The 21,951-nt window shown below is 35.4% G+C and overlaps 6 protein-coding genes across 8 annotated transcripts in view; 3 read left to right on the top strand and 3 right to left on the bottom strand.

Annotated features, from left to right (window-relative positions):
* Window positions 1-21,951, bottom strand: part of LOC7495730 (uncharacterized) — a 95,310-nt gene that overhangs the window by 32,319 nt on the left and 41,040 nt on the right. The gene's annotated exons all lie outside the window — the stretch shown is intronic.
* Window positions 821-5,180, top strand: LOC7471552 (DDT domain-containing protein DDR4). 2 transcript variants are annotated; one of them, XM_024604336.2, is made up of 12 exons: window positions 833-947; window positions 1,063-1,175; window positions 1,266-1,376; window positions 2,134-2,220; window positions 2,309-2,346; window positions 2,459-2,540; window positions 2,842-2,948; window positions 3,023-3,182; window positions 3,254-3,346; window positions 3,475-3,595; window positions 3,975-4,017; window positions 4,197-5,180. In XM_024604336.2, exons 4-12 carry the CDS (start codon window positions 2,146-2,148, stop codon window positions 4,759-4,761), a joined length of 1,284 nt encoding a protein of 427 aa, XP_024460104.1. In that variant the 5' UTR covers window positions 833-947; window positions 1,063-1,175; window positions 1,266-1,376; window positions 2,134-2,145; the 3' UTR covers window positions 4,762-5,180. The 2 variants fall into 2 exon arrangements, with proteins under 2 accessions (XP_024460103.1, XP_024460104.1); XM_024604335.2 differs by having other exon boundaries at window positions 821-1,175.
* Window positions 5,455-8,066, bottom strand: LOC7495729 (uncharacterized). The gene is made up of 4 exons (XM_002308590.4): window positions 7,826-8,066; window positions 6,159-7,683; window positions 5,865-6,047; window positions 5,455-5,755 (listed from the first exon to the last, which is right to left on the bottom strand). The coding sequence occupies exons 2-4, from the start codon at window positions 7,641-7,643 to the stop codon at window positions 5,621-5,623; spliced, it is 1,803 nt and encodes a 600-aa protein (XP_002308626.2). The 5' UTR covers window positions 7,644-7,683; window positions 7,826-8,066; the 3' UTR covers window positions 5,455-5,620.
* On the top strand, window positions 11,874-13,406 carry LOC7495728 (uncharacterized). Its single transcript, XM_052453765.1, has 2 exons — window positions 11,874-12,220; window positions 12,537-13,406. The coding sequence occupies exons 1-2, from the start codon at window positions 11,983-11,985 to the stop codon at window positions 13,076-13,078; spliced, it is 780 nt and encodes a 259-aa protein (XP_052309725.1). The 5' UTR covers window positions 11,874-11,982; the 3' UTR covers window positions 13,079-13,406.
* Window positions 14,014-16,966, top strand: LOC7471551 (putative pentatricopeptide repeat-containing protein At3g15130). Its single transcript, XM_002309539.4, has one exon. It carries the CDS (start codon window positions 14,355-14,357, stop codon window positions 16,434-16,436), a length of 2,082 nt encoding a protein of 693 aa, XP_002309575.2. The 5' UTR covers window positions 14,014-14,354; the 3' UTR covers window positions 16,437-16,966.
* LOC7495727 (serine/threonine-protein kinase AFC3) lies at window positions 17,071-21,361 on the bottom strand. 2 transcript variants are annotated; one of them, XM_002308589.4, is made up of 12 exons: window positions 21,017-21,361; window positions 20,776-20,899; window positions 20,401-20,427; window positions 20,161-20,314; window positions 20,003-20,051; window positions 19,516-19,630; window positions 19,252-19,343; window positions 19,014-19,161; window positions 17,945-18,009; window positions 17,754-17,851; window positions 17,431-17,536; window positions 17,071-17,332 (listed from the first exon to the last, which is right to left on the bottom strand). In XM_002308589.4, exons 1-12 carry the CDS (start codon window positions 21,113-21,115, stop codon window positions 17,195-17,197), a joined length of 1,215 nt encoding a protein of 404 aa, XP_002308625.1. In that variant the 5' UTR covers window positions 21,116-21,361; the 3' UTR covers window positions 17,071-17,194. The 2 variants fall into 2 exon arrangements, with proteins under 2 accessions (XP_002308625.1, XP_024460022.1); XM_024604254.2 differs by lacking the exons at window positions 19,014-19,161; window positions 19,252-19,343.

The raw sequence follows: 21,951 nt of genomic DNA, 5'->3' as shown, positions 1-21,951 counted from the left end.
TGCTGCCCTGGTTTTGATCCAACGACCTCGTTTTATATATAGTTTAAAGATCCTGACAGTGTCACAGTCCAATTATCACGCAGAAGCAATTTTCAGTGCAACGGGGATTGAAATGCACGCATTCTCGTGCTCTGCCTATTTTCCCAGTGACCCTTACTGGGAGCGTCTACTGTTACGGAGGATGGGTGGCCTGTTGCAGAAAAGAAAGGGTATTTTTGTAATAATATTTTCATATTAATATTTAAATAAATATTCTTAAAAGAATTTCAAATACAAAATTGCTTGAAAATAATTTTAATTCCAAAGATTCCCATCGGAAAACAAAACCGAAATATCTTTCAATAGTCATTACAATTTGGAGGACAAAATCCAACAAAATTAATTTTTTAAAAATTTTAAACTAAATTGAATTTAATCAAAGAATTAAAATCGAACTGAATCAAACTAAAAAATTAAATTAAAGGTTTGGTTCTTGTTAAAACCCAAGCCAAAAAACTTTCATCAAAATTTGTTTTTTAAACAAAAATAGTTGTTTAATTATATATATGATCTTGATTTTTCTATTTTAATTTTCCAGTTTTGTTTTCAAAATATAAAATCATAATCGAATTAAACCAATCTTTTTTAAAAAAAATTCTTACCGGTTTTTTTGTTTGAGATCTCAAATTGTTATTTTAATTAATTTTAGATCATTTTTTTATAGATATTGTGCTCCCTGCTTTGCTGGAAAAAGTACTGGCCAAAACGATGGCGTCTAGCTATTGAAACAACAAAAATGCAGCGCTTTACGAACAAGGAGAAAAAAATAAAAAGGGGGATTGAAGGTGTCCTGTGCTGTCCTCCCCTACTATTCCAAAATGATAGCCTAAAATTAATTAACTAATTAACCCTAGAAAAGGTAAAGTAACCTCAACCTTAACATTAATCCAACCACGATCCTTACTCAGGTCAGTAAAATTCATTGAGGCGGGAAACAAGTCCCCTAAATTTTTACCGCCTCCCCCTCCCTCTTCCTTCTCCATTCAATCTCTCACTCCACCTTCTCTCTCCGCAAAATGACAGACGACGAGAAGGAAAAAGGCGTCGTCGTTTTGGACGACGACTCTTATTTGAAATCGGAAATCGAGAAGATTCGTGGACGATGGGAACTCGCTACGGTTCTTAATTTTTTGAGCGTAAAATAAACAAACTGCCCTCTATCTCTCTCTCTGTTTTTTTTCTTAATAAATATTTCGTGTAAAAAGCTGGAGGTTTCTTTTTTACAGGTTTTTGAGCCAGTCATTGGGGTTGATTTAAAGTTAACGGCAGAGGAGATTGAGAGTGCTCTTGTTGAGCCTAATAAATCACTTGCTCAGCTTCACATTAAGCTATTAAAGGTTTTTTATTTTTATTTTTATTTTTTATTTTTTATTTATGCTTGCTTTGATTATTATTATAAATAAAATAAAATTAGCGAAGTAATTATCCGGTGTTATACATTTTTAATTATTAACGAAACAATGTTTTTGATTATCATGATGTTTGCAATCAATTGATTCTATCACGATGTATATTTATGATCTGGGTGAAAAATCATGGCACGAATCACGACATAAGATAATCACAGGTTTTGCTTACTGGGCTCACGAATTCAATGGCTATGATTCTTTTTTGTTCTTGTGCCGAAAATATGTTTTTGTAATATCTGGTGTAAATGATTCAAACAACGGGAATGCGTATTTTGGCTATGAGGGCGTTGCATGCTTATCGAGTATTCGTTTGTGTGTTTTCCTTTATTTTGTGCATCAATGTATTTGATGCACCGAGGAAGCTGTGCTGATTTTTAGCATTGAAAATCATGCGTGTGGATGTTATGATAGATAATTGATTCATATAATATGCCATAAAAGCAAAAGGATAACGCTATATGACATGAAAGTATCACATGGAATCCCACATGAAAGGGCAAATCGAATGGCTATGGACCTTTTGTGTAGTGATAGATGTCATTAGTTTTGTGTACGTAACACTTTGCAAATTGAGAAGGATTGGTTTTGCCTTCATGTGGTTGGCATTGCGTGCTCTCTAACTTGGAATTTTTTCCATGCGGATAATATCTTTTTAAGTTTTTTTTAAATATGGATTTTTCAACAGGGGATACCGCCTATGAGTAAAACATTGAATGCATCTGATGCGTGGGTGAGCGAGCTTTGTAAGAAACTAGCCATGTGGTGGCCACGGGTATGCGGCATTTCAACTTTCAACTGTGTAGTTAGGATTTTCATACAGTTTTGAATTTGTACTTATTAGTTGTGTTCTCCTATTACAGGTTGCTGAAGGCGAGTTACCACTGAAGGCAGCCAAAGGGTATCAAACTACTGAATATTTGTCTCATATCATTTCCTAAAAGATAGGTTTTCAATTTTTTATTTAGACTTGCTCAGGTCATGATGGTTTCTTGCTGTTGTGGCTTGTGCAGAGATGAGATGTCTAGATACAAGGAACTAGATCCAGCTAATAGATTGCTGATTTTGAAAGCACTCTGTGAACTCAGAGCTAAAGTAATATGCCTTGCCTTTCTGATTAAACATTTTTTCTCAAATGTTGGAAGTTATTATTTGTATTTTTTTGACTGGATGATCTTCTAAATGTTTATATTTCTGATTTCTACTTTTGCATTCGGTAGGCTTTTAGGGTATTTTATTTTGCGCATTCTTGGCTTTTTGAAGCCATTGTGTTTGTATCTATTAGTGGGTAATCAAGTTCTCTATATAGGTGGATACATTTAAGATGAATGAGCTGTGCAGCTTTTTTCTAGGTTTCCTTGTTAAATCTGTTGTAAGCCATTCTTTCTGTTTACAGCAAAATGACATTGCATCTTATGTTAACGATTCTTTGAAAGATGGAACTGAAATTTCTTATTTCCGGAAAGATAAGATTGGGGTAGATGGAACTGCAACTTCTTACTGGTAATTCTTGAGCATGTTCTGAATTTTATATAATTTGCTGTGCAAAGTGTTGAAAATACTAACTGTGCTCTCAGGTATGATGGAAGTTCTGTCATTGGCCATAGATTGTACAAGCAAGTAAACAAGACTGGGGCAAATAGTAGAATGAGGGGTAAAGCATCAAAAAATCAGCCAGCTACCTGTTTCCAATGGGAAATACTTGCAACCAATCTTGAGGAATTTCAGAAAGTTGTGGTAAGTTTAGTATTCCCCTGTTTCAACAACTGGAAATTTTAGTTTAATTTGTTTCTTGTTGGTAACGGCAGAATGAACTCTCTTCTAGCAAAGTTACTGCACAAGTTGCAGCTGGCAAGACCATTGAAACTGATGTCCTGCCTATTATACAGAAATTTCAGAAGGTAAGCTTATGGGTTTCTCTTATAATTGTTTCTTAGTAGTGTGGGTGTAGTCACAGTTTTATTATGCACAAGTTTATTTATCTTTCACATTGATGGTAAGTAATCTGTCACTGTCATGTATTCAATAGAAGAAAGATAGGGCCCTCAAACAAAAAGAAAGGCAAGAAAAGCTCCTGAACAGTTTTAGACCCTGCACTGCTGGGGTTACTCGTTCCTGCCGCAGTCGCAGACCTATCAGTTATACATTTGGTATGATGTTATCTTGTCTGTATTCATTTTCATGATCTGGTTGTGGCAGAATCATCTTTTGTTTGTCTTTTGCTTCTATTTCACTGTCTTGCTGAACTACATTAAATATCTAATAATCATATAGAGCCAATTGAACATTTTTAGAATTATGTAACTGCCTCCCTGTTGTGAAGTGCGTTACTGAGCTTCTATGGGATCTCAAATCATGGATGAGATGGAGAAAAAAGTCACAAACTGAATGATAATTTTCTTGGTTATTTGGGTTTCTGTTCACTTTAGTTTCTTGTTTGATTCAAACATATATTTTTTTATCTGAGAAACTTGATTGTACTTGTGAATTATTTATAATTAACCTCTTCATTTGCGATCCAATATGCAGATGACTATGATCGTGCTATTGATGAGGCTATAAAAATAACAAAGTAAGACTTGATGAAATTTACTGTCATCACTGCATTTCTATATTTCAAACATACTTGCAACATTCTTTGCTAAACTTGTTCTTAAATTCTTCAACATCTTTGTTTTATGCATTTTGTCCCTCATATTGAGAACGAGAATTCATGATCTTTTCCATTGCTGACTTCAACTTATAATCCAGGAAAAGGAAAACAATTGAAGAGCAGAGCAACAATGGCAAACATGTTAAGCAGGAAAAAAATACTTCTAATGGGGGTTCAAATATGGGCACAAATTCAGAAGAAAGTCATGGTGAAATAGGTGATTCAGGCATGAGTGCAGACTCCAAAGATAATATCGAGAAGGGAAGCTCCTCAGAGAGTGAAAATGAAAGTGACAAGCTTCATGAAGCGGATGATGATGATGATGATGATTATGATAGCAAAAGGGATCATGATAATGGGAGTGGATCCAACAAATCTGACAAAGAAAATGAAAATTTTGGTGACAAGAACATTGCTCGGAAGTTTGGTTCTCGTTGGAGTTCAAGACTGGCTGGAGTTGCAAGCCATCCTGCCCTGGAAGCTGGAAACTTGTGTAAAAAGAGTAGGTTGAGACAAAGACCCACTCGTAACTCTGCCCTTGACTCTAATAATGTGCTTGATTCAGATGATGAAACTTTGTCAAAACATACAAACAGAGAGATATCTGGACATGAAGACTCGCCTCCAGTTTCTAATTCAGATGTGGTCTGTTGTGACAGTTAAAGCTATCAAGTGGAATCAACATGCAAGTGATTTTCCTTGGAATTTTTGTTGAGCGAGGAAATATCTTCACAGAAAGATATCTTGAAGTCAGTGCCGGTGAGAAGCAAGTTTTGAAAATGTGCTAATCCCTGTATTCCATATTGGAATCCAAACTCTAGTTTGCAGCCCGTGCCTTTTGTTAGAATTTCTTAAGAGGAAGATGCCACGTACAGAGTTTTAAAGCTACCACTAAGTTGGCAATGGCAGATTTCGTAACCTATGTAAGTTAATTTCTCTGCTTAAATGCAATCGGTTCTCTGTTTAACCGGGATTGTATACGATCCTTTGATGTTCCCTCTCTAGTATCCAAGGATATCTTATGTATAATTAACTTCCTAATGGCTTGTGAAAAATAAAAGGTAGTAAGATAATTGGAAACATGGGATTTCTCTAATTTTAGGGCTTTCAGATTGATACAATCACCGTGTAGCTCCTAGAATAGTGGGCAAATTTACTTTTTTGACAGGCCCCCAAAAACCCTAACCTTTTTCTGATAATTAGCAGGGTTCAGAACATCACTTGAATGCGGCACTCATTCTCCTCCTAATAGAGACAGCATTGCTTTTTTAACAGTGCTGAAGGTTGAAAGTTACTTCCATTATATAGCCAAAAGGTTAAGCTGACCTTCAAAATGAACCCCAGAATAGGGCCTAATTGTAAAGAACAAACTTAAAACGATGGATTAGAGAGATGATTCAATGTATCAAGGACAGATACAGTGGTTTGATACAAAACTCAATAATAGATTAGAGAAAAGGTGCCCATTTGCTCGTAGCTCAACTGGTATTACTTGTATAAAAAAATCTTGAACTAAAAGCAATTATCTTCTCTTCCCAGCATTCTGCACACACGACTGAGCCTGACCCTGCACAGCTTCTATCTTCACGTTTTTCAAATCCTGGCCGACGCCTGTCAGATTAAAGCTCCTTGAATTCAAGCCCAGCAAATTAATCAGCTGCAAAAACAGAGCAAAAAAGAGCATGTTAAAGAGATGAACAGCTGAAATGTGTGTTTTGACATGGAGAAAAGAGACATGGATTAAGAGTGGTCTGAGTAAGACTTGCATTTGGATCAGAAAGTTCATGGGATATCTGTTCACATCTTATTATTAGTCTCCTAAGATTAGGCAATCCCCTGAGGAAGGAGGCTATGGTTGGGATTTGGTCTGCAAATGAACCATCGGTTAGTAGAACCAAGTTCTGTAGCTTCTTGAAAACTATCGGAGAATCATTCTGCATAAAGAAAATCTGCAACATCAAAAAAGCCTATGCTCATCAGTCCTCTGAAAAAAAGAAAACAAAAAAGGTAATGCTATGCGAGGAAAAACAGGAACAGGAACAAAAAGTATAAGGAAGTACCTCAATAGGCCACGTGTTTATACTCAAGAATCTGGCTTCACTTAAACACTGAAGGAACTTGGCAGCACAATAAATTAAACTCTTTGAATGCTTGCACCGACGATCAGATTCCTCACTTCTATGCCGACAAGTAGGCTTAATATGAATTCTAGCGTTCAATAGCGACACCATGCCCTGGTTCAGATAACTAAAATCTACGGGATCTCCAGTCCACCATAAATCCTTGAGTTTGGGAGCAGAAATCGACAAAGGAAATTCATATGAATAAGCGTCTGATGAGCTTACATTCAATGTCTCAAGGTTTTCAGCCTTCATAATAATGCGTCTGCAGGGACCGGCACCTACTTTGATCTCTTTTTTTGGCTTGGAGTATTGGGACCCAATTTCCGGGGAGCTAAATTTGCACTCGGATAGAGTTAAACCTCCAAGGGAAGAGCTTTTGATGTTCAGAAAGCAAACATTTGCAAACCTGCAGCTGCTAATCATGGCATGGATAAGAGATGGACAATCAACCAGGAGTTGGCATGCTTCAAGGAAATTAGACCCACAGACTTCAAGAGTTTCAAGAGACTCACAATCTATCTTACAAACAAAAAATCTGCCAAACTCAGAGTCCTGGACTGTCAGATTTTCCAGAGATTGACAATTAAGGTTAACATGCCACAAGGCTTTAAATTGGCACCTGGATATTGTCAAGACCTTGAGAGATGAACAAGATATGTTAAATTTCCCATCAAAGAAACTATTTGGAAATCTGCAATCACTTATTTCCAGCTCTTCAAGAGATGAGCTTGTCATAGTGAGATCACTGATACCATCAACATTCTCAAGAGTTAACCTTTTAAGACATTTACACCGATCCGAAATTCTTTGTCCAAAATATTTATCCCCTATTGTTACTGAATCTAGCCATAAGTCCTTGAGCCAGTCAAACCCTAGTATTTGAAAACTGAACCTTCCCATCTGCAAATTCAATTTCAAAGCCCTCAAAGATTCACATTTATAAACACAATCCGGCAAAGAATAGCCTTTTAATGAATCTACATGGACTAGCATGTCGAGTTCCTCAACACCACACTTTGTAGCAACAGTAACCCATGAATTAACAACACTCCCTCCAATATCAAACCTTCTTTGCTTGCAAAACCAATGAACAAGCAAACGTATTAACCCTTCTCCAGTCTTTTCGCGCGATCGCAGAACTTTATCGACATAAGAGCAGAAATCAGTATACCTTGTTCTTAAACAGCTATGATCAGAACCAGAATCAAAATCCGCAACGAAATTCAAGTAAGGGCTAGAGGAGCACAGTTTTTTAAACCTTTTCGATACTAAACCAAGACGTGCAGTATCATTAGCTCCAAGGAAGGAGAATATATGATAAATAACTTGGTCTGGAAGACCACTCAATCTATCATGCGTACAAGCAAGGATACGAGTGTCTTGATCAGAGCTCATTGCCATCGACTTAAATGGACTTTCCATGCACCTCAGTGGATAGAATCAACAAAAACAACAGCACCCACTGAATTAAAATAAACGCGAATCCTAACATCAGTAAATAATCAAGATTATAAAGAACAAGATACAAGAAAACAATCAAGTTCTACATACACACGCCTAAAAGAGATAGTGCTATAACTTCATGAGAAAAAGAAGAGAAGCACCTGAAGCTGCTGGTGTAGACCTTGTTCGAGCGAGCTAAATTTCTAAGATGGTGATCTTTGTTCGAAAGTTTTCGTGTTCTAGCGCAACCCATGTACCTCTGTAAGGTTTTTTTATTTTTATTTTTAGTTGCATTGGAATATTCTTTGGGTAGAGGAGGAGGCAAGGGAAGTCACCTTGAGGTTTCTAGGATTTTATTGTATACGACAGGTGACTTGACCACGAAGCCCAAAATAAAGGGGAGTGCGTTCAATTCTTGAGTGAGGGCTTTTAAGGATGTGGTAATTTTTTTTTCCATGTAGATGATGAAGATAAAAGAAATATGTTTTTTTTTTAATTTTTTAAATATACAAATTTATTTTATTTTTTCAAGGAGGGAGAGGGGACCGGTAGGGCTGAGCTTTAAAAAATCATTTATAACTTTTTTGTGAATAATTTAAAATTTTAAGGTCAAAATCAGTAAAATTTAATTTTTTACCCCTTATAATATTAAGGTCAAAATCAGTAAAATTTAATAATTTTTTCTGTTTTTTTTCTAACAATAAAGTGTTCATACTAAGGTTATTATATTTACATTAAACCCACCTCCAGGCTAATAATTAAAGAGTGCAAAAATATACTTACAATAATTTGAAGCATCACCAGCCCCAACGGTTGACCTGAACGTGTTTATATTTTGTATTTATCTATTTTGGGAATGTAAACGTCTTTGCTAAGATCTAAAATATTTTAAAACGCTAATTTTAAGGTTCGATGCATGAGTTTAAAAAATCATGATTTTATTTTACCAGAAATTAATAATTATGATTCATGAACTCCTCCTCAATGTCTGCTCAACAACCCAAGATGAACTCACTGAATAATTTAATTCATACCTACCGAGGAAATTAGTTGATGTCAAAGGGAAAAATGAAGTTTTTTTTTCATAATTAATTACCTCTCTAAATTTAATATAAATAGACATCATTTAGTGATCATGTAATGGTAATTTTCTTCGATGAAACATATTCGAATTCCAATAACTATAATCTATTGAATAATTATACAATAAAGGAGAATTACCTTTGCTGCGTGGCACAAGACCGGTTGGCATTACGTTTATAACTGTGTTTCATCAAATTTTGAAATTTTTTTTTTTGCTAAAATTGAGTACGGTTTGTATTTTTTGGATCGTTTTGATGTGCTGATGTCAAAAATAATTTTTAAAAAATGAAAAAACATCATTGGCATGTATTTCGGCACGAAAAGCTATTTGAAAAGCAACCGCTACCACACTGCCAAACACACTCGCAGTCTGTTTACATAATATTTTTTAAAAGTATTTTTTATTTAAAAATATATTAAAAAATATATATTTAAATATTTTTTTCACATCATCACATAAAAATATTTAAAAAGTTATTAATTTAATATTTTTTTTAAAATAAAACCACTCTTGAAACACATAGAAAAACAGAAACCACCACACTCCCGAGCACTAACAAAACCCAAAAAAATATCTTAAAATCCAGAATCCTTCATGAAGAAGGAAACCATATTATACTGTTAAAAGGGTTTAATAGCCACGAGAAAGAAAAAGCTTCAATACAAAAAAAAAAAAAAAAAAAAAAAAAGGGAAAAGAATTCAAACTATACGCCTTTTGCACTACGTTAAAGCATCCACAGCTCATTTCAGTACTCATCTGTCTCCCTTTTTCTCCCATCCATGGAACAGATTGCTTTCATGTTGTGCTGACAGGGGACGCTTATTACTCTGTGATTTTACTTTAAAACAAGTCAGATGAGTTTTCGGAGAAAAAAAAGAAAACATAATTCTTTTTTTTTTTTACTTACTCTTGTATCCTTACATCCTTTTAAAAAATAACATTAGTCTCGTTCAGGGTTTGTAACTGTCTCTTACAATAAATATACTTTTTAGGGATCGAACTTGTATTCTCACTCTTGCAGGGATATAACAGTGTCTTAACCACTAAACCACCACTTCATTGGTAAGGTAATAATAATTCTTTATTTGGGTCTGTTTTTTTAATTTCTAAAATCTTTTTTAGCGATGCAGCCCTTCGGTATAATGATGTTGAAATCCGAAGGCTGTTTGCATAAAAACCATTTGACCAGGCGATGGATAATTTAAATTTGTCAAGAGTCTCACACCAGAAAAATAATACTGATACATTTCTGCTGGCAGAGAAGTGGTTCGCTCGATGTTTTTAGAGCAACTTGCATATTAATATTATTTCCCTTCTCTGCAATCCGTCAAGATGATTGCAGCCAAAAAAAAAAAAAAGGGAAAGAAGATTAGATTGTCAAGCCATGTATTTATGCTGGATTAGCCAGCTATAAATCAACACCGACATCACTTTTATGTAGTTCTTATCGATATTTTTCCAATTAACATGACTATTTCCATGTTAATATTCTTATATAGAATAATATACTAGATTGGTGGTCGCATAACATCTAGGGCTGCACCAAATTTTTTTCAACAAATAAAATGTTCAGAAGATGGTTGTGTCTCTAAAAAAGTGAGAAAAATAGAAAGTATTATAAAAAATTAGATAGCAACAACAATAAATAAATTAAAAAAAATATCATCACGATCAAAGTTAGGTTAACACGTGAAATTTATAGCCTAGTACATGAGATTGTGATAAACCCGTAGAAGAATGGTATCGGCAAAAATCATTTGTAAGAAAGTACTTGAAGAAAAAAAAAGATTTAAACCAACTTGACTCAATATTTCAAACTCGTGACCTTAAAGGTTAACAAAATCTCGATCAATTAAATGTTGAGAGGTGAGATTGAAAAAGAAAGTTTCGATAAGAAAGGATTAAAAACAAAACAAATAGCAATAAAAAAATAAAGACCAAATATGATATAAAAAAAATGAACTAAAATATTGAGGGATGCAATTGAAAAGAAAAATCAATTAAGAGAATGATATAAAATAATGGGGGATGCAATTGAAAAAATTATCCAATTAAAAGAATGATATAAAATGTTTTGGGATGTAATTGAAAAAATAATTTAATTAAAATAGTAATTAAAAAAATCAAAATCAAAATAACGAGAACCAAATCTGAAAGGGAAAAAAAATAAGGAAAATTTAATTGAAAAGAATTCAAAATCTACAAATAATAAAAAATAATAAAAATAGTAATAAAATAATAAAAACCAGAACTAAAATAAAAATAAATCAAAGGTTTGCTAAAAACATGTAGGGGTTGGTTTTGAAATCGGGAAAAAAAAAGGAAAGAAAAAAGGAAAAAAAGAAACGGTCACTAGTACAAAACCCAATATATTTTGGCCACACGTGCTCCTCAGGAATATAGGTGACGTTGTGAGGATTAAACGCCTTGTGGAGGCTGGAGTTTGGTCGTCGTACACTCCGTTTGAAAACCGCAGGAGAACCCATTTGAGTCCATGTCATTGCCATGCACAACCGCTTTTTTTATATTAAATAATATTTTATTTATCCAATAAACTAAATTACCTCTAATGAAATTAGATAACTATAAAAAAAAAAAAAAAAACTAAATAAAAAGACAAGAATACTCATTGACACAAGCCAAAGACGATTAGGACTCAAAGGTATTGTGGTAATTTTATTGTTGCAACTAAAATGCAAAAAGTCAAAGGTGCCCCTACCGTCAATGTTTATTTATTTTTCCTTCAAGGGCATATCAATGATTTTACTGTGCAGATAACGACAAAAAAACTATTATACGGTTATACCCCCCTCTTCCAAAACCATTTGTGTTATGTTTAAAATAGCAAAATCTTCATTTTACTATTACAATTCAATCTATAACTAAAGTAAAAAATTACACAATAAATATTATATCCCTTTTAGTTTCTTTTAACTAGTTGACCTGGTCGCTTATGACTTAAATTAAAAATTGTTTAAATATAAAAAAAATATCTAGATTATATAAAAATAATTTTTTAAAAAATAATTTCGTATACCAACCCATCAAGTCAGATTTATAGAGATTAACAATTTTCTTTTTAGATTTTTAAAACAAAAATCACAAGATTTTCATAGCACGAAAGCTTAAGTTCGCAGGCCCAATACAAGAAAAGTTTACTTGATTCGACCCAATTCAATTAAAAAAATGAAAATAAAATAAAGGCAAGCATTATTACCGAAAAAGCGCGAAGAATGGCATCCACTGCTGGAGAATCAAGAAGGAGAAAGAACGTTGATAGAGGATCTGACCGACTAGCTCTCATCACCTGTCAGATCCATGCCCTCCCACCCGGTTATCCATCTCAACCGTTGAATTCCCAGGACCCACCTCTTCATCTCTCCAATAAAATCACCGGTACGGTACCCCTACTCTCTCTCCTTCTCATGTTAGTTTATAGGAGTTTTGAGAGCCTACAAGAACTGAAAGGCTGTGTTTGTTTTTTATGTTTTCATTATAGGCTGATAATGACGCAGCCCAATTTCTGAGCGGCCCAAACAAGTCATTGGGCATCTTTCCTCTTCTGAAAGAGGAGAGGTGGCGTGGCTCAAAGAAAATGTCTTTACCATGTAAAGTTAGCATGGCTTGCATGTTTTTGTTAGCATTTCCGTTTGTTGAGGGGTGGAGGTATTCGAGGCGATCTATGGCTTGGATGTTTTTAATGGCATTTTCGTTTGTTGAGGGAGGCAATCTATGGCTTGCATGCTTTTTATAGCATTTTCGTTTCTGAGGGGTGGAGGTATTTGAGGCAATCTAGCATATTCTGCTGATGGAAAAGATGATCATGAGCCGACCACCATTGCTGCTGGACATGGTGGGAGCACTGTTAAACCATCTTCACGCGAATTTGACACAGATGCGGAAGCATCAATAGCTTCTTCTGCGGAAACAAGCAGTAAAGTAGAATCATCTTTGGCCAAACCATCTAGGTCTACTTCAGGAACAGAGCAAAACTTAAAACAACAACGATGGATAAGTAGTTCTGTGACTCCAAATCAAATAACCTCTGCCATTGCAGCATCAGAGAAATCCCGTCTTCGTTGTTCTGTAGTTGTGGCCCTTTCGGCTGTCTTATCGCATCTAGGATTTCCTCTGCTGGGCAGCAACTTGATAAGTAGCATTATTAATTTCAGGCCTCTTTATCTAGTTCTGCTAACCAATGTAACGCTTGTTCTCTTCAATAATCAAAGAGCTTTTAAAGGGGCTGTAGAAGCAGAGAACAAGATCCCTTCAACTGGTGGAACTGATTGGACTGAACAAGCAAGTGAAGCTTTGAAGGTAGCTTGGTGATTCATGCGTATGCCTGCGTGAGAGTGTTGTAATGTTATTTTTTAAAGTGTTTATGATTGCTGCGCGAGCTTTCCCCTGATTTGCGAATTTTTTTGGAAACAGCACACTTTAAAAATAAAATTTGTCGAAGACAATTTTTTTTATATAGAAAATAGCATAGTTTAGCTGTGATTTTTTAAAAAATTGCAGTCGGAGAAGTGCGATATCTTAAGCATAAATTTCACCGAGAAGAGAAGAGAAGAGGTGCTCTGGGCCGCGCATACAGTCCACTTCAGCTACTGTTGGTATTGTTGGTGATATTTTCTATAATTGTTTTAATTTTTTCCTCTTATATTTAAAATTTGTGTCGGTTTATTTTAATAATTTATTTAAAATGTGCACTTTCCATGATTCTTATCAAACTGTGCTATTTATTAAAAAATAAATAAAATTGATCGGTGATAATTTGCCAAATTGTTTTCTTCCAAACCACGTTAGATTGGCAAGCTTGACCAATGCAGCCACATTTTGCGTACATTTCAATATGAGCATTACACAGAGAAGTCTTCCTGAACAACCCATTTCTATCACAATACATGTGTATCCCGTTCAACTTCAAGAGCTTCTGGCTGCCCACTCGCCGGCGAAGCAGAAATAATGCTAATGTTATCAGGCTCAATACCCACAATTTGCATTTGAGCACGAGTACCCCGGATATCGTTGCTGTCCAAGATACTGTAGACTCCTATAAGGAATTGAATCAAACTTGCATAAATGGGCATGGGCTTGCTTACCCTGATTATAACAAACAAGCCCTGAACTGGATCATAACAAATGGTCTTCATTTTGTGGGTGCAGAAACGTAAATTGTTTTTTATTTAAAAATATATTAAAATATTTTTTAATATAAACATATTAAAACAATAAAAAATATTAATTTTAAATAAAAAAAATTAAAAGTATGATGGACCGCCTTAGTTTTAGTATCTCCCCTGTACACTTCATTGTGTGCGTAGGCTCTTATCATTGCTTTGTATAAATACTCATTTGATTCCTTCACTTGCTTAAACAGCAAGGTTGCGTAACCAAGATCCTCACTTTTATCACACACATCTACCATTTTTGTCACCAAGAAGTTGCTTTGTGAAAGTTAGTACTTGATAACGTGAGCATGGATACTCTTCAACTCTACAATGTCTTTTCAGTTCTGCAAAATGTGCACAAATAAATTCTCAAGTTCTCTGATTTTCAAGCCACCAATTCTTGTTGCCATTGCTTTCGGTATTCTTGGTAATCAATGAATAGGGGGTTGTTTTCAGTGTTAAATGAGAGGCAGAAATTTGCAAACTTTTTGCGGTTTTGTTCAAAAAGTTTGTTACTTGATCAAGGAATGCAAGTACATGGAGCTTTAGTGAAAATGGGGTTTGGTTTTGACTTGATGTTAAGCAATGATCTAATAGTTATGTATGGAAAATGCGGTAGACTAGGTGTTGCTTGTGATGTGTTTGATAGAATGCTCAAAAGAAATGTGGTTTCTTGGACGGCCCTTATGTGCGGGCACATACAAAATGGGAACCCGCTAGAGTCATTATTACTATTCTCCAAAATGGGCTTATCGGGTGTGAAACCGAATGATTTCACCTTTTCAACGAATCTTAAAGCCTGTGGTTTGTTGAATGGCCTAGATATTGGGAGACAAATTCATGATATTTGTGTGAAAACTGGATTTGATATGGTGAATGTGGTAGGGAATTCTATCATTGACATGTACTCAAAATGTGGAAGAATCAATGAAGCTGCCTGTATGTTTGAAGTTATGCCTGTAAGGAACCTTATAAGTTGGAATGCTATGATAGCAGGATATACAGTTGCAGGATTCTGTGAGAAAGCTCTAGTTTTGTTTCAAAAAATGCAAGAAGTTGGGGGATTCCTCGATGAATTCACGTTTACAAGCACGTTGAAAGCTTGCAGTGATCTTGGTGCAATCAAAGAAGGAAACCAAATTCATGCTTTCTTGATTACTGGTGGTTTCTTGTATTCTGTTAATACTGCTGTTGCTGGTGCTCTCATTGATTTATATGTGAAATGTGGGAAGTTGTTCATGGCGAGAAGAGTGTTTAGTCATATTGAAGAGAAACATGTAATATCATGGACGGCACTTATTCTTGGTTACGCTCAAGAAGGAAACTTAGCAGAGTCCATGGAGTTGTTTAGGCAGCTTAGAGAGAGCAGCATTCAAGTTGATGGGTTTATTCTGTCAAGTATGATGGGCGTGTTCGCTGATTTTGCACTTGTTCAGCAAGGCAAGCAAATGCATGCATTTGCAATTAAAGTCCCCTCTGGTGTAGACATCTCAGTATGCAACTCAATTTTGGATATGTATCTGAAGTGTGGAATGATAAATGAGGCAGAGAGACTTTTCAGTGAAATGCCTGCTAGAAATGTGATTTCTTGGACAGTTATGATCACTGGCTATGGAAAGCATGGTCTCGGCAAAGAGGCAATTCGTCTCTTTGATGAAATGCAATTAGATAGTACTGAGCCTGATGATGTGACTTACTTGGCAGTGCTCTTAGGCTGTAGCCATTCAGGACTAGTAGAGAAAGGTCAAGAATACTTCTCAAGGTTATGCAGCTACCATGGGATCAAAGCTAGAGTAGAGCATTATGCATGCATGGTTGATCTCCTTGGCCGAGCTGGGCGCTTAAAAGAAGCTAAGAACCTCGTCGACAGCATGCCTCTAGAGGCAAATGTAGGGATATGGCAGACATTGCTGAGTGCTTGCAGAGTACATGGAGACTTGGAATTGGGGAAAGAAGTAGGTGGCATTCTTTTGAGGTTAGACAGTGAAAATCCTGTTAATTATGTGATGATGTCCAACATTTATGCTGATGCAGGCTATTGGAAAGAATGTGAGAGAATAAGAGAATTGGTGAAGTCAAAGAAGTTAAAGAAAGAGGCAGGACGTAGTTGGGTAGAGATTGACAAGGAGGTACACTTTTTCTATGGCGGAGATGATACGCATCCCCTCACAGAGAAAATACATGAAATCTTGAAAGAAATGGAGAGGAGGATGAAAGAAGAGTTAGGTTATGTTTACGGGGTTAAATATGCATTACACGATGTGGAAGAAGAGTCAAAGATGGATAACTTGAGAGTTCACAGTGAGAAGTTGGCAATAGGGTTGGCATTGGTTTGTGGGGGTTTAGAAGAGGGGAGAAAGGTGATTCGTGTATTCAAAAACTTGAGAGTTTGTGGGGATTGTCATGAGTTCATAAAGGGTTTATCGAAGATCTTGAGAGTAGTATTTGTGGTGAGAGATGCAAATAGATTTCACAGGTTTGAGGATGGCTTGTGTTCTTGCAGAGATTACTGGTGATTTTGTATTACAGTCATCTTACCCTCCTGAGATTTCATACCATTTTGGGCTTGGAAATCCCACTTAATAGGCCTCCTTTAATGCTGCTGTAAAATTAGCTTCTGGCAGCCAGGAAAGAGAGGGAGGATGGGATACAATATGGAAAAAACATGTAATTGACGTCATGGAGAGATGAGCAAGCATACAATTTGGAAGCAAGGGATCTTCAGGCTTAGCTTCTCCCCCCTTTCACTGTTGAGCAAGGAGTCTCCTGGCGTGCGAGCAACAGCACTGTTATTTGTTGAAGACTTCGGTGCTTTAAAATGTTGAAACAAGCTTTTGAAGGTTATTCATCTCCATTTTTATCAAGGTAACGATTAGTCGAGTTGGAAGCTCGAGCTCATTACAGCTATTATTGTACACCTTCTGTCCAAGTCATTACCACCAAATGTAACTGAAATTCTTTCGTCTAAACCTCAGCTAAAAAGTCTTGACTTTGACAAATCATCTTCTTTATACAATTAACAAAATCTTGACCATCAAAGAAACAACCGCCTCGCCGAATCTTCGTTATTTATTAGTTTTATGCTCAGTTGTCAGTACTATGCAATGCCATGTTATCCAAAATCAGGGTTTCATTCAACTGAGAGAAGACTCGAAGGAAAAAAGGGATTTCCATTGATTTAAATTGTACATATACAAGGAGATACAATAACTCATGGTCAAAGCCAGCCATTCACGTCAAACCATCACATAGACTTGCTTTGAAGTGCAGTAGCTTAAGTTGGACACTTGAAGAACGGATGATTAAGAGCTTGCCAAGCTGTTAGACGTTCGGATGGATCATATTTTAACAAGCCATGCAGCAGGTCAATGAGTGAAGATCTTGAGCTGTCTACGTGTTGAGATATCATAAGCTGTGTTGTTCATCGTTAAAATCCAATATCAAGATCATCAATAATCCAAATATCCAAGGTCTAAAAATGAAATCCAAAACAGAAAAAATAGAAATCACCTTTAGTCGATCAAGCTTCTTCACAGCTCTGATACTTTCCCTAGAAACTGCTCCTTCAGGCCAATTCAACCTGGATCCTCTCCGAAAATATTTCTCAGCTCCACGACTGCATGTAACAAAAGTGGATGGAATTTCAGTAAAATTGGAAGAGAATTCTATATTCATTAATAGTTGCTCAAACATTATGGGAGTAATGCATAGGGAAGACATGGATCATGAGAAAAAGGAATTGGGAAAACAATAGAAATTAACCCAAAAACTGGACTAAATCAATTTAATCCACTCAACCAGGTTTCTCCCTTAAATATTAGAAAGGAACTTACTTAGCCCTAAGAATCATGTGCTCTGGCAGAGGTCCCAATACCCTCTCCATCATAGCTAAATGTTCCAAGTTCTCGTGTGTCTGGAATAGAGCTTCGCCCTGCATAAATTTTCCCACAAATTTAAGTATTTCTGATAAGAAATTCAGAATCAAAGCAAGGTTCTCATACAACAAGAGACAAGCAGGACTAACCGAGCATAACTCAACTAGTATACAACCAATGCTCCACAAGTCACATGGATAAGACCAACCTAGACCTGCAATGAAAATGTATGCAGCAAGTTAGGAAATAAGATTTAATTATAGAATAGTGCAATCCGCAGGCAGTAAATTTCAGAGCAATCTTCATCACAAAAGCACATTTAGGTAGGAAGAACAAACAAAACAAAACTACATTAATCAAGCACAAATGATTTCACACTCATGAACTAATTTTGAGATATAAGAGACGAGCAAAGGTATCACTTGAAGTTCGTAATAGAACCATATAGGCTTGAATTTCCCAGGTGGTGATTCCACAATGAAATCCTTTGTGCCTGTTTATGTATATATTAGTTTCTTGTTTTTTTTGTATTTTTAACTATTCAAAGGAAATTTATCATACATCGATCAAAAACTTCCAAATTTCAAGTATAAGCATTTTGGTGGAAGGAATTGCTAGAGAAAAGGAAGAATAGAAAACCTGCACTTTGACAACTATGGTTTATTAGTCTCTCTAAGAGAGAGAAAAAAACAAGGGAACTTGAAATTAATGGTATGGTAAACATGGGATATAAGAAGGCCATGCAGAGAGAATGAAAAAACAAATCCAAAAGTACCATGGAAAACACAGCCCTTACAAATTCAAACTTTAAATTTCTCTAAAACTATGCATGTCAATAGAATCTGTAATAAATTTTCCCACTACAGATGTCTGGGGGAAAACATAACACATTGAATGTATCATCAGATAAACAGTCCTCTACACAAACAAGTTGAAACAAATGATGTAAGGTTCTAGAAAGAAATGAAAAAAGAAACTATTAATGTCAATCTAAGAAATGTTTTTTTTAATGAATTGAGTGTCTGATCTGAAAAGAACATTTCTGTGACCTATTGTCCAGATTCTCAACCCACTTCTGAAACATCTAAGCAAATTCCTACACCCATATCCCTCTACCAACCACCAAGTTTTTTTTGTACCTTCCATGAGAAGTCGACACATGTAGAAGCAACCAAAGAGGGAAACACATTCTCATTTGCCAACACAGTAACTTGTTACCTAGAATGACCTCAGGGGCTCTGTAATGTCTCGTTGAAACAATGGAGCTATGGTTCTGATTATCAAATGCAGTACTACCAAAATCAATCAGCTTAATGGAACTTGACTTTGGCAAGCACCTGAAGTGCATTTCATCTGAAGAACTCCTCTGTACCATTTCAATCATTTTTAAGGTTATAACCAAGCCTAAACCCAAATCTTAAATGGTATTATTTTTCAATTGTGAAAGGCCAAATACCTTGGAGCCTGGAAGCTTTATATATTCAGATGACACAAGAAGTATATTTTCTGGCTTCAGGTCAGTGTGAATTAAGCGTAAATCATGCATATCTGCCAAATATGACAAGTCATGGAAAATAAAAACATTACACAAGGGGTAAAAAAGAATCAGAGATCCCTTGCTAGCCCTGAATAAACAAAACAGGCCAAGAAACAGATCTGGGTGATTGGTTAAGAAATATAAGGAAAGTAACAAGACAAGAGCCAAGAACAATCCACACACATGCTACAGATTCCAAAAGCTGACGTCCAAATTCCCGAACAAGATCCACAGGGAATGGGCTGTATTTATTTCTCTTTAGAAAATCAAACAAACTTGGTCCAAGCTTCTCAAATACCTGGTAACACCATTAAAAATCCATTCAAAGGAAGTTTTCTGTTTAGTTCCCACTTTCATGAATGAAGTCCATGCAGACAAATTGATATTAAACCATCATAATTGACTGAAGATAAGTTACATGTTCTGAATATATATTAGTGATAAATTGGTCAAATTTTGAACACCAAAAAGTTCGAAGGATTCACATTTGGACATAAGCAACATAAAAAAATGCACAGAAAATGAGACAAATAAATCTAAGGCTTAGTTTCCAGCCACTTCTTTCATCATTTGAAAGGATGGTTTGCCAGTGAATCCAACACAATCTTCCTATAAAATACAGCATGAGAAAAGGAATTACTTATAACAGAGATTTAATTGGAATACTTACAATACAAATGTGATTGCGGTAATCAAACCAGTTCCGAATCTGAACACATCTGCATAGAGGAATCAACAAGCAGGAGCATGAGAACATGTCGCGTGATGGGTGAAGACTGATGACATGCAAGCAACTTTTCTCTCAGCAGAAACTCATAAAACATATACCGTGAGCTGGCTTTTTCATTCTTGGCAACACGCTGAAGTATATCGACCTCAATCATTGCTGCATCGCGATACTTGTGAATGCTACGTACTACCTTGATTGCCACATACTCTCGTGTTTGGCGATCCCAACATTCCAAAACTCGCCCAAAAGTGCCTACAATACTAGCAATTTGCTGAATGGCACAAGCAGAATCACAAAAATTTAACATCTTGTAGATAGCAAGACGCTTGACAGCTAACCTTCACCCATTTTGCTCAATATTTTATCTGCCAAACAGTGCAAGAAGTTCCTAATCAGAGATTGGGCCAATGTTTTGCACAAAGAACGCAATTAAAACATTGCATGACTCTTAACTAACAAAACACTTCACATAAACTTTTATAAAAACTTAGTACATATAATTATGAATTTCAAATGTTTTTCCCCACTAGATCTGTTCCGAAAAAAAGTTCAGTTTCAGTTTCAGTTCCTTTTTTTTATATTCTTCTCGATCTCTTCTTGAGATTCCCTTTTCTTTTCCTTAAAACAGGAGGATATTATTAAAAAATTCCAAATTTTGAGATTTCCCAATCAGATTTTAAAATCGCAAATAATAAATTTGAAGAAAAGCTTACATCTTGGAGTCAAATTCTCGCCGAGATTAAACATATAATGTCCTTCACGATCATCCTCCCTTCTCGGCGGGGACACATACCTAGCCGCCATCCCCTCATTTCGAGCCACCACTGGAGCCCGTTCCTACAAATACCAAAAACCAACAGCAATTTTAACCCCAAGTCAATCTCCCTGTACCAAGCGTGATTGTCAAGATCTCTCATTATCCTAATCCCCCAGATCTCCGAAAAAAAAATAAACCTCTGGTTGTGCGGGGCCTACGTCCCACGCGAATCTTGGCCGTTTTCTGACACGCTGCTGCTTCTCCATCCTTTCGATATCGACAACTGCTGCAACCATTCGAGCAATCAAGATTTCCCTCTGCAACACAAAAAAATCCTGAATTCCAGGAAAGTTAGGGAATTTGACTTTACAGTGGCAGCTTATGAAATCTAATTAGGGTTTGCTTGTGATGATCGTGGGAAAGATGTACGAATACGATGTAAGAAGTGTACGGGTGGGAAAGAGGGGTTGTTAGGGTTAGGGTTCGGTAATATTACAAGAAGGCTTTGCGCTAATTTATTTATTTGGTCGTGTCGTCCTCAACTGCCAGATGTGTTTCTTCCGCGGTCCATTAATGATTTCCTTAGATATTTGGGCTTGGCTTGTTGGACCCTAGTTTTAATCTTTCAATTCAATTGGATCTAAACTGGGCCACATCAGTCGAATTTACTAAGATTGAAAAATAAACTAAAAGAGAACGGGAAGTTATTATATATTTCCTCATAAAATATTATTTTTAAAAATAATATTTTCTCTTTATTTTTTATTTTTAATATATGTTTTTTTAAAAAAATTATTTTTTAATATTAAATTTATTAAAAATTAAACTTTTATAGTTTTTTTTAATTTATATTTATTGAGATCATCCTAAACTCATAACCCAAACCGAAAATTTAATTGGTTAACTTAGGTTTTTTATTTATTTTATTTATTTATTATTTTTTAAATTTATTTTTAATATTGATTTTATTTGAAATTAAATTTAATAATTTATTTTGATTTGATTTCTACTGGGTTATTATAATTTCATGACTCAATATGTAGATTAACAAGTTAACCGAGTTGACCCGAATTAATCTAATATATTATCGTTTTATTTTTTATAAAAAAAATCATTTTAATATTCATTTTAA

This window comes from Populus trichocarpa, chromosome 6 (genome assembly GCF_000002775.5).
Source record: "Populus trichocarpa isolate Nisqually-1 chromosome 6, P.trichocarpa_v4.1, whole genome shotgun sequence".
NCBI lineage: Eukaryota > Viridiplantae > Streptophyta > Magnoliopsida > Malpighiales > Salicaceae > Populus > Populus trichocarpa.
This window is presented reverse-complemented; position numbering and strand designations above follow the sequence as displayed.